This window comes from Mustela lutreola, chromosome 15 (assembly GCF_030435805.1).
Source record: "Mustela lutreola isolate mMusLut2 chromosome 15, mMusLut2.pri, whole genome shotgun sequence".
NCBI lineage: Eukaryota > Metazoa > Chordata > Mammalia > Carnivora > Mustelidae > Mustela > Mustela lutreola.
In genome coordinates, this window is record NC_081304.1 from 13,373,422 (window position 1) to 13,385,601 (window position 12,180).

At 44.7% G+C, this 12,180-nt stretch overlaps 1 protein-coding gene and 1 long non-coding RNA gene across 3 annotated transcripts in view; one reads left to right on the forward strand and one right to left on the reverse strand.

Annotated features, from left to right (window-relative positions):
• PSMD12 (proteasome 26S subunit, non-ATPase 12) overlaps positions 1 to 1,501 on the reverse strand; it is a 28,614-nt gene extending 27,113 nt beyond the window's left edge. Inside the window, exon 1 of the mRNA XM_059148642.1 lies at positions 1,299 to 1,501. Coding sequence (XP_059004625.1) covers positions 1,299 to 1,460 — 162 coding nt within the window. The 5' untranslated portion in view covers positions 1,461 to 1,501. The remainder of the gene's footprint in view (positions 1 to 1,298) is intronic.
• Positions 1,502 to 1,599: 98 nt separating this feature from the next.
• LOC131816710 (uncharacterized) lies at positions 1,600 to 9,879 on the forward strand. Of its 2 annotated transcripts, XR_009348150.1 has the most exons (4): positions 1,600 to 1,649; positions 1,810 to 1,903; positions 5,880 to 6,008; positions 8,951 to 9,879. It is a non-coding gene; the product is annotated as an uncharacterized LOC131816710 (long non-coding RNA). The 2 variants fall into 2 exon arrangements; XR_009348149.1 differs by lacking the exon at positions 1,600 to 1,649 and having other exon boundaries at positions 1,656 to 1,903.
• The last annotated feature ends 2,301 nt before the right edge of the window (positions 9,880 to 12,180 follow it).

Sequence of the window (12,180 nt, forward strand, 5' to 3'; positions counted from 1 at the left end):
TTATTTATTTAACAGAGAGAGATCACAAGTAGGCAGAGAGACAGGCAGAGAGAGAGGAGGAAGCAGGCTCCCTGCTGAGCAAAGAGCCTGATGCGGGGCTCGATCCCAGGACCCTGGGATCATTGACCTGAGCCAAAGGCAGAGGCTTTAACCCACCGAGCCACCCAGGGGCCCCTGTCCCTGAATTTAGTATACTTAAGTACATTTATGCAGTAAGTATCTTAAGGGACAAAAACAACTCTACTAGTACATGCATCCCAGGTGAATAGCAGTAAATATTTGTGGCTGGATTGATCAAGAAATTTAATGAGGTCTGAGCGTAAGGATTCTTGGCAACAGCCCATGATGGGAGTTGATTTAACAACCATCCAAACCCTAGTCAGACAAACCTAGTTTTGAAACCCCCGTGATATTACTAACCATAACATTCCACAAGAATCTCCCCACCTTGGTTTCTCTCTATGTAAAATGATACATAAAGTTCCCTGGCACATGGTGGGGGAAATAAATGTTAGGATCAAGTAAAATTTCTGTTCCAGGGGAGATAAGCAGTTGGGCTAAACCACGGTTCATGACCTCCCCTAATGAGGTTATTCTGCACTTCTGTGACTGTCTTTACTTCTGCAGTTCCCGTTCCTGGGACGATTCCTCCCTATCCCAATCTTCTTGAGGGCCCAATAAAACATCAACTTCTCTGTAAAACCTTGCCCTATCCCACCAGTAAGAAAGAACAGCTTCCTTCTCTGTGTTCTAATGGCACGCTTACACCTGTGTGACACTCATCACCCTGCCTGACTCGACTAATTCGTGATGTATACGAACTTCTTAATGGCAGGACTCCTGAGCTAATCACCCTCGTCCTATCATTTTACTACCCCTTCTCCTGGCCAAAAGCCAGGAACATCCCATGATCCATAAAGAACTTAACACAAATTTGATTCAGCAAGAGCATCAGAACTCAACTCTCTCATCTAGCCTGAGCGCTAAAGCGGCCTGAAAGCCTGGGAAACTACTAAAATAAACGTTACAGAGTACCAAGAAAAAGCAAAAAGTACTATGGGGCCCCAACTCCTCCGGGAAGTGGCCATCTCTCCTGGGGAGGGTTTGGGAAGCTGTATGCACTAGCATACTCCCGCTGCGGACCGGACCTGGGATCTGCTACTCAAGCAGGCCCAACTCGGGCTCGGCAGGCAGTGGGGGACGCGCCCTCCAACCAGCAGGCCCCCTGAGGCCTAAGCAAGCTCCGCGCCGTGACTCAGCCCTTGGCGCCCGCCAACAGCCAGCCGGCCTCCCCTCACCTTGGCCAGCTTCTCGCACTCCGGCAGTCGCTGATCCACCGTGGCGCTGTAGTCCACCTCCATCTTGACGATGCGCCCATCAGCCCGCTCCGAGCCGCCGTCCGCCATGGTCCCTGCCTGAACGTCCCTAGATGTCCCCCTGCTCCGGCCACCACTCGTCATCCACACCGGAAGCCGCCTGCGCACCCGCTCAGGCAGCGCGTCGGGAGCCCGCGCGAAGGACCCCACGAGGCCCCCTGCGCTGGCCGCCAGTCGGGCACTGCCGCGGGCAGCCCTGGGAGGCGGGGTTAGGGGCGGGGTTGGGGCGGGGGCTCACCCTCGCCGCTGCTGCTCACGTCCGGTTCTGTCTCGGTGAGTTTTTGTCCCAGATTTGCGGTGAGGAAAACTAGTGTCACAGAATAGATCGCCCCGTACAGTCTTACATTCCTGCTTTGAAATATTATTTCTCAGAACTGTAGTCAAGTTGCTTAACTTTTGTTGGATCTCACTGTTCTCATCTCTGCATGGGCAGGCTGAAATAAACCCTAAAGAGAGAAGTTCTAGTTTCATCTGGTTGAAAGTCTTGGTGGTTTAATCTGTGGCACCTCTCAGACCTCAGAGAGAAGGTATGACAGCCGTTCGGTGATAAAACAAGTATTTTTTGTTTGTTTGTTTATTTTCATTTTTACTATAATCCGCTATGTGAATAAGAAGAATCTTTAGAAAGACATGTTATTGGCTTTCTCTGTAGGACTCTGGTGAGCATCAAGCGAGATCATGTATATGCGAGGTTATTTCAATTTTTAAGGACCGTCCAAGTTTTCATTATCGTTAGCACCATCTGGGTCCGTATTAAAAAGTTTAGGGTGAAGGGGCACCTGGGTGGCTCAGTGGGTTAAAGCCTCTGCCTCTGGCTCAGGGCATGATCTCAGGGTCCCCAGATCGAGCCCCACATCGGGCTCTCTGCTCAGCAGGGAGCCTGCTTCCCCTTCTCTCTCTCTCTGCCTGCCTCTCTGCCTACTTGTGATCTCTGTCAAATAAATAAATAAAATCTTAAAAAAAAAAAAAGTTGAGGATGTTTGAAAGTGAGGTCAAACTGTCAGCAGTAGCCTCCCATGCGAATGGGAAATCTTGGAACGGTCTACCTGTTAGTGAATTTAATCAGCACCAGCATCCCTTTCCAAATGCTGAATAGACCTTGTTTTGTGGTGGTGGTGGTGGTTTGTTTTTACTGTCCTGTAATCAAAGTCATGGATGCTATAACCCATCTGCACACATAATTAAAAACAAGAACAAAACATCCTAGCTGTGATGTTGTGATGTGAAGGAGAAGCACTGCAAAATAACAGAAGAACATGCATGTGAAAATACAAAGGTAAGGAGTGCCTAGCTGGCGCAGTCCAAGGAGCGTGCAACTCTTGATCTCAGGGTAGTGAGTTCCATTCCCACCTCGAGTGTAGAGATTACTTAAGTAAATAAATAAATAAAACTTCAAAATATAAAGGCTAAATTTGTCTACCATAGGAGATAACAAAAAGTAGTCATTTGCTTATACATGTATATAACAACAAAGCAAAATCTGCAATAGGTATGTTTTCATTGGTTCCCCATGCATCATAAGGGCTCACTGTGGGTGGCATGATTTTTCCAAACTGGTGTACAACTTCTTAGTAAAGTTCTGTCTATATGAAAGTACAGTCTTCCATTGTTTCTCACATAGGAGAATTCTTAGAAATTTTTGGTGCTGGGGTGCCTTGGGGGTGCAGTTGTTTGAGTGTCCCACTTTTTATTTATTTATTTGTTTGACAGATAGGGAGGAAGCAGGCTCCCTGCCGAGCAGAGAGCCCGATGTGGGGCTCGATCCCAGGACCCTGGGACCATGACCTGAGCCAAAGGCAGAGGCTTTAACCCACTGAGCCACCCAGGCGCCCCTGAGCGTCCCACTTTTGATTTCTGTTCCAGTCATGATCTTGGGGTCGTGAGATCCAGCACCAGGTTGGGCTCCATGCTAAGTGGGAAGTCTACTTGAGATTCTCTCCCTCTGCCCCTTCTACCCGCCTCTCACACACGTGTGCTTTCTCTCTCAGATAAATGAATCTTTAAAAAAAAATTTAATGTATATTAAAACATCAGAAAAGAGCTTAGCATATGTGAAATGGAGTTAGAGGGGCACCTGCTTCCTCCTCTCTCTCTGCCTGCCTCTCTGCCTACTTGTGATCTCTGTCTGTCAAATAAATAAATAAAATCTTAAAAAAAAAAGAAAAAAGAAATGGAGTTAGAGTCTAGGCCTCAGACACATAAATAAGTGTCTGGCAGGATGTGAAAAGTCAGGTGGAATGCGGGACAATATTTTACTGTGCAGGTTTGCTGCATTATAGTTGTCCAGCATCCCAATTACAGACTGATAACTCCCTTTCCCCCCAATGATTGTGACAATCTGAAATGCCCACAGAAATTTCTAGAACACACGCTAGGAGCCAGAACTGCTGAGACACACACTAGGCTAAGATGTTTCCGGGCTCTATATTCAAGTGTGCACTTGCTTTGATAGATACCAGGTTTTTGGAGGTCTACATTTTGGGTGAAGAGTGCAAAAAGACAAAAAGGAACCAAGGTGTAATGGAGTAAATGGATTAGTGGTTTCCAGGACTCAAAAAATAAGAGAGGGTTTAAGAAAGAGGCTAATAGGTAGAAGAAAACTCTGGTTGGCTGTCAACACCAAACTGAAGCCCTTCCTCACTGGGCTTAGAGGTAACAGAAAATGAAAGCACATTGAAATCTAAGGAAAAGCTTGCAAAGGAAAGAAACAAAAAAAGTGAAGTAAAGAAGAATCTCAGTAAAAGTCTGGACAACGGTTATAGAAAATAGATAAGGTACTGTTATGTAGGTAGATTCTTTATAAAATCCTTTATTTAGGGGATTCTGACATTGTAAGCAAGAATTTAGTTTCAGAAGAGAAAATTAGCAAAGAATAAGGAAACTGGGGGCACCTGCCTTCAGCTCCGGTCATGATCCCAGAGTCCTGGAATCGAGCCCCGCATCAAGCTCTCTGCTCATTGGGGAGCCTGCTTCCTCCTCTCTCTCTCTGCCTGCCTCTCTGCCTACTTGTGATCTCTGTCTGACAAATAAATAAATAAAATCTTTAAAAAAAAAAAAAGAAGAAGAAGAAGGAATCTGAAAGGTAGAAACGAAACCTTTATAGAAACGTAAAGATAGATGGAAGTTAAGAGGGACACACTCTTTGGGGCATCTGGCTGGCTCAGTCCCCAGTCCGCAGTCCTCAGTCGAGGTCCAGAGTTCAAGCCCCATGTTGGGCTGAGAGATATAAAAAATAAAAAAGATTGGGGTCACGAGTTCAAGCCTCACTTGGACAGTAGAGATGACTTAAAAATGAGTAACAATGAAATAAAAGAAGAAAAGATGGACATGCTTTTTAAACTGAATGAATTTTTTTCTTCCTCATTCTTGAAGCCTCCTCCTCCCCTTCCCCTTCATTTGTCTTTCTGTAGAATCCTTTGTTCCAGGAATTCCTTACCAGTATTGACATCCTGCTGACCTCAATGTATACTTAGTAACAGACTCATGGCCAGTGCCAGCGCTGGTCATGAGACCACCTTGAAGACGTGACCTACCCAGCTGGCAGCATGGACCAGATTCCTATCAAAACCGCCCCGATCCTGTATTTTCCTATAAAACCCCTCAGCTTTTATACCTCAGGCAGGCTTGCAGTCTTTGGAGCCATTAGTCGGCTGCAGCCTCCATTGCCAGGCAAAGTAATAAACTCTTCCTTCTGTAAGCCCAAACTCTGTCTTCGAGTTACTGCTCCAGAGCACAGAGGTCTGTTCTCCACAACGGAGAGAAATACTGATTGAAAAAAGATGGTAATGTATATCATGATGCTAATTATTTGAACTCGTGGGTCTCTCTCTATTTTTTTTTTTTTAAAGATTTTATTTATTTGTCAGAGAGAGCGAGCGAGAGCGAGCACAGGCAGACAGAGTGGAAGGCAGAGTCAGACGGAGAAGCAGGCTCCCTGCGGAGCAAGGAGCCCAATATGGGACTCGATCCCAGGACGCTGGGATCATGACCTGAGCCGAAGGCAGCTGCTTAACCAACTGAGCCACCCAGGCGTCCCTATATATTTTTTTAAATATTTTATTTATTTATTTGACAGAGACAGATCACAAGTAGGCAGAGAGGCAGGCAGAGAGAGAGAGGAAGAAGCAGGCTCCCCGCTGAGCAGAGAGCCCAATGCGGGACTCGATCCCAGGACCCTGAGATCATGACCTGAGCCGAAGGCAGAGGCTTTAACCCACTGAGCCACCCAGGTGCCCCCGTGGGTCTCTATATTAACAACTATGTTTGTTTTCATATTTGGCATGTCCGACACGTTCAACTTATTGACCATGCACACATTGGACCCAAAGTTCCCACCTTTGTGAACATTCGAATGGGGGTTCGGGAGGTGGCAGAAAATAAACTTGTAAATAGGGAGCTGGGGTGATGGGGAGTGGGATGTGATCAGGGAAGGCCGACTAGTGAGCCAAGACCTGCAGTAAATAAGAGGATTTTTTTTTTTCCCTATGTAATCTCTACCCCCAGCCTGGGGCTCGAACTCCCAACCCTGAGACCAAGCATGACATGCTTCACAGTCTGAGCAAGACTCCAGGAACGGAGTCTTGCAGATAGGGGAAGAAGATTGCTGGTGGAGGCGAGAGCACGAACCCTAAGGTGAGAGCAATCAGATCACCCCAGCTTGTCTGAAGGCCAGAATGAGTGAGGGCAAGAGTTGCAGGAGATGAAGTTTTGACCGTTATAAAGGCTTGGTTTTTAATCTGAATAAAATAGGAAGCCAGTAGGGGTTTTAGGCAAAGGAGCAGCATGAGCTGACTTACACAGTGGATCTTCTGGCTGCTGTGTGGTGACTAGGTTGAACAGAAGCTGGGAAGTTATTGCAAGAATTTAGGAGGAAAATGATGGGGGCTTGGACGAAGGTACGAGAAAGGGCTAGATCCTGGAGATAAGCTGAAGATAGAGCCAAGATCAGATTTGCTATTGACCGTGGGGGTAGAGAGAGGTCAAATATGTCCACAAGATTTTTGGCTGAGTGTCTGGAAAGATGGGGTTGCCACTGACCAAGAAGGAGCAGTTTAGGGATAAGCAAATTGGACAGAACAGGACAGAAAACCAGTTTTGGCTATGTTAAGTTCGAGGGCCCTACTGGGTATCCAGTGACAATACTGAAAAGGCAAATGCATATACAGGCGTCAAATTAAGAGGAGTCCTTTGGGCTAGAGGTTTGAATTTAGGAGTCCTTAACATATTGATTGCATCGAAAGCCAAGAGGCTTACATTACAGAAATGTTCCTGAAATGTGTGTGAAACACTTGTTTTTATAAATGGCTTCTTTTAAAGGCCGTGAGAGGGGCCCTGGCTGGCTGTGGGAGGGGAATTCCACTCTTGATCTTGGAGTCATGAGTTTGAGCCCCAGGGTCAGCGTGCAGATACTTAAATAAATAAAAACGTAAAAAGAAAATAAAGGCAGGGCGTCTGGGTGGCTCAGTAGGGTTAAGCCTCTGCCTTCGGCTCAGGTCATGATCTCAGGGTCCTGGGATCGAGCCCCGCATCGGGCTCTCTGCTCAGCAGGGAGTCGGCTTCCTCCTCTCTCTCTCGGCCTGCCTCTCTGCCTGCTTGTGATCTCTCTTCCTGTTAAATAAATAAGTAAAATCTTTAAAAAAAAAAAAAAAAGAAAGAAAGAAAGAAAAAAAAGAAAATGAAGGCAATGGGAGAACTTGGTATTTTCAAGTCTGTTGTAAATCATTTACAAAGAAAATTATATGTATTTTATCTTTTGAGTAGATCATGGACTTGTGTTAGAATTATTTCAGATCAGGTACCATTATATCAAGTGAATAAAAAGAATCATGGCGTTCATCTTCTCTTGCTGCTGTCAAAAATAATCATGTACTTAGTGGCTCAAAACTGCAGAGGTTGATTCTCTCCCAATCTGGAGCCCAGAAGTCTGACGTTGGTATTACTGGGCGGAAATCCAGGTATGGCAGGGAGTCTCTAGGGGACAATCCCTTCCTTATCTCTTCCAGCTTCCAGTGCTTGTGAGTGTCCCTTGGCTCATAGCTTCATCAAGCCAATCTCTGCCTTCACGGTCACAATGCTTTCTCCTCTTCTGTGTGTATCAGTCTTCCTTTGCCTTTCTCTTATGTACACTAATGATTGTATTTTGGGCCCATCCAGATAATCCAGATTAATTTTCTCTTTTCAAAGTCCTCAATTTTTTTTTTAAAGATTTTATTTATTTATTTGACAGAGATCACAAGTAGGCAGAGAAGCAGGCAGAGAGAGAGGAGGAAGCAGGCTCCCTGCTGAGCAGAGAGCCCGAAGCGGGGCTCGATCCCAGGACCCTGGGATCATGACCTGAGCCGAAGGCAGAGGCTTTAGCTCACTGAGCCACCCAGGCACTCCTCAAAGTCTTTAATTTTTTAAAAAAGATTTTATTTATTCATTTGAGAGAGAGAGAGAGGCAGAGAGAGCACAGGCAGGGGAAGAGGCTGAGGTAGAGGCAGGAGCAGACTTCCCGCTGAGCTGGGTGCCGGACATGGGGCTCAATCCCAGGACCTGGAGACCATGACCGAAGCTGAAGGCAAACGCTTAACCATCTGAGCCACCCAGGTGCCCCTCAAAGTCTTTAACTTCATCATATCATATCTTTGTTTGTTTGTTTGTTTTTCTTTCTTTTTATTCTTAAGTAATCTCTATAGTTAACGTGAGGCTCGAACTCACAACCCAAACAAGATCAAGAGTCACGTGCCCTACTGGCCGAGCCAGTTAGGCAACCCCCCCAAAGATCCATTTTCTAATAAGATAACATTTTCAGTTTCTGGGGTTTAGGACCTGATACCTCTGGGGGCCATTAGTTAGCCTAATTACAATCACCTAAGCAATTGTTAAACAGGGTTTTTGATATAAATGACTACATATTCTTTGTGTGTGTGTGTGTGTGTGTGTGTGTGGACCTTAATGATTTTATAGAAAATTAAAGACACACAAATCAGTTCTTCCATTATTAGTACATACTTTTTTTTTTTTTTAAAGATTTTATTTATTTATTCGAGAAAGCGAGAAAGAGCAGTGGGGAGGAGCAGAAGGAGAGGAAAAGAGGGAGAAGCAGATTCCCTGCTGAGCAGGGAGCCCAACCTGGGACTCAATCCCAAGACCCAGAGATGAAAACCTGAGGGGAAGGCAGCCGCTTAATCAACGAAGCCACCCAGGTGCCCCACTACATAAGCTTACTAGCAAACATAACTCCCTTTTTTCTCTCTGGTAATACTTAAAATAGCCTACAAAAAGTCAAATATCATGCTATCTCTACGGTACAGCATAGCTAAGAAATACTATTTCCCGGGGAACCCAGTGGGCTCAGTCAGGAGGGTATGAGACTCTTGATCTTGGGGTTGTTGCCTTGAGCCCCACATTGGCGGTAGAGATAACTTAAAAATAAAATGTTTTAAAACCCCCCACTATTTCCAGATCTGTGTTATCATTTGTTGATAATAGGTCAAATATGCTTTGGCATTAAGTAGCTATAATCAGTTATCATTGCACAGGTGCCTCCTTTTATTTATTTATTTGTAAATACTTGTGTATTTATTTGTCAGAGAGAGAGAGCACGCACAAACGGGGCAGCAGCTGGGCGGAAGGAGCAGCAGACTCCCTGCTGAGCAGAGAACCCTATGCTGGACTCCATCCCAGGACCCTGGGATCATGACCCTGGCTGAAGGCATATGATTAATTAACTGAGCCACCCAGATGTCCCCCCCCCTTTTTTTTAGGTGCCTCCTTTTAAAGGACACTCAGGATCAAGGACAGTGTCTTCTTTCATCACTAAAACTTGTTTCCAGTGAGTATAGGTTACGTATGGTCTCTTAATTTATCTCAGAATATTCTAGTGTTTTGCCAATTTCTATAAAAACAGAAAATACAATAAAACTTTGATAAATTTATTAGTAGCTTATTTGTTTAAAAAAAAAAAAAAGACAAAGCTAGACCTTTGGTCACAGAACTTCCAAGTTTTTTTTCTGTGTGAAGCAATTTATACCACATCATTGTCAATTAATTTTTATTTTATGAGCTCACAAGCAATTATATATCAAAGGCATTCTTTGTATTTAATAGAGTCTTGATAAATGGGTCTACACATAAGAATTGCCTTGGGACTTTCTGTTTGTTGTTGCATTAAGAATGAATATGTCATTTGCTTAGTACCTAACAAGGGCAGACACCCAGGGGTTTAAAACACACACACACACACACACACACACACAGACTTTGCTGGAATTAAATAATATTTAATAAAAGTTAATTGCAAAGGATCACATTTGGTTTTCAAAAAATAACCCTTAAAAGGGGAGCATTGACATGGTCACCCGAAGAAACCTGCAAAAGCTTCCAGTGTCCAAAGCCGGAACAATTTGAGCAACAAAACTAACAGAGTATTGACTTGTTATTCAAAGTGTAATAAATATGCGTGAGTCCAACAGATATAAATAAATAACTGAATGAATAAATAAATGAGGGAGAAGAGGACAATCTCACAGAATTCCGTATTACATATGTAGATACTCTCTCCTCAGGAGGCAGGCTGAATTCCCTTCCCTCGATTGTGGGCTGGACATAATGACCCACTTCCGAAGAAAAGAGAATAGAAAAGTAAAAAAACTTCCTTTGTGAAAAAGTTGGCAGACATGACCTTCACCGAGTGATCAAGGTTACAGTCAAGCCTTCAACAGGGGCTACTTTGGTCATGGAAGGCAGATCATGGGAATGAGAAGGCACATCTTTATATCACTGTGATGTAATAGTTTTATCCTTCTCTCCTTAGACCTAATTTTGATGAGTTGGAAGTCAGTGTCTCCAAAAGTTTCTTCTTGGAGTAACTAAACATTTAGATAAGTAATGAATGTTACAGTAATACAGTGGTTCTCCACTGTAGGAGTTCATCCCTCCCTATGCACCCCCAGATTCGGCAGTGTATGTGTCTGTGTGGGGGGGGTGCTGATATTTAGTGGGTAGAGACCAGGAATGCTGCTAAACATAGTACAGTGACCACAAGTGAATTATCTGGCACAGAGTGTTAGTAGCTCTGAGACTGAGAACCTGAAACTAATTATATACATACACCTAACAGATGTTTATTGGGTACCTACACTACCCCTATACCAGGATACATTTTCCCGATGATACAGAGAGGACATGGTCTGTCTTCTCTGGAAGCTTAAAATCATGTCTACAATTAGAAAACAGGGGGACTATTTTAGCACCATATACCACATTTTCTTTTTTTTTTTTTTTTTAAAGATTTTATTTATTTATTTTACGGAGAGAGATCACAAGTAGGCAGAGAGGCAGGCAGAGAGAGAGAGAGGAGGAAGCAGGCTCCTGCTGAGCAGAGAGCCCGATGCGGGACTCGATCCCAGGACCCTGAGATCATGACCTGAGCCGAAGGCAGCGGCTTAACCCACTGAGCCACCCAGGCGCCCTATACCACATTTTCTAAATAAAGGTCACACTTGCATGCAAACAGGAGCCAGAATCAGTAGTCCAGATAAGTGTTCCAGGTTGTCTAGAAAGGTAAAGAGTTGTCTAGAACAGCTCTGTGTAAGAGTTGGGACTTTCGGTGGCCTTTGATAAATCCACAGACCTTATACACAGTGAGCAGGAAAGAGGAAGATGGGAAGAACTGTAATATTTTAGAGATTCCAGGGATATTCTAGGAATGAAACAGGATCTGAATAGTCACCAAGACTGTTGGTACACGCTTCTTTCAGATGCTACTCACAGAGTGGGTCATAGTTTTTTCACACAAACGGAGAAGAGGTTTCAGTGTGGGGGGATGGGTGCATCATCAGAATCCAGGTGAAACCGATGGATAGAAAAAGCTCCTTAGATGATTGATTTTGAAGGGGACCTCCCCCATCTCGCCTTCTGAGAATCCTTGCCTTCACAGATCGTCACTTATCTGGCGGTATCGGCTGTCACAGACGTGTGTAGGCTAATACTCTTTTCCTTCTGCTCAGATCATTCCTCACTGATAACTACTTTTTCCAAACTTTTTGCCCTTTGCGCCCCACGCCCATTTTTAAAATATGTGGTGATCAGTAGCTGGATTATATCATTGTTAATGGATCATTACTACTCTTCTTTTTTTTTTTTTTAAGATTTTATTTATTTATTTGACAGAGAGAGATCACAAGTAGGCAGAGAGGCAGGCAGAGAGAGAGGAAGGGAAGCAGGCTCCCTGCTGAGCAGAGACCCCCCCCCCCCCCCCCCCGATGTGGGGATGCGGGACTCGATCCCGGGACCCTGAAATCATGACCTGAGCCGAAAGCAGAGGCCTTAACCCACTGAACCACCCAGGCGCCCCCATTACTACTCTTCTTAATGATGAATAGCAGCACCTTCAAAGCTCTTTGGAAGTAGGTATTGGAGATTCCACTGGTTGAAAAGAAACAATTCTTGCCAGACTCTGGCTGAAGAGGGGGGGGGGACTTCAAACACTTTAAGCCACGCATCCGACCAGTAGATGGCGCTCTCTCCCCTTTGTGTGAATGAGTTATGAATGAATAAGCTCTCCCTTTGCCCTCCCCTCCCCCAAGCGTTGTTGTAGTGAAAACCAATCTGTCCTCAAGTCCTTACCGAATCTTTAAAAAATTCATCGTCTTTTCTTTCGGGGCAGTTTAATGCAGACCCTCCCCATCTGTCTTCTATGGTCTTCTAATACTCCTGCTTCTGGTATCCTTCTGTCCTCTCCCTTCCAACACTGCCATCAGAAATCACTTTTCCAAAAACAGATTGCTGAAAAATGGTGTCCTGGGGGAATGGAGCGAGG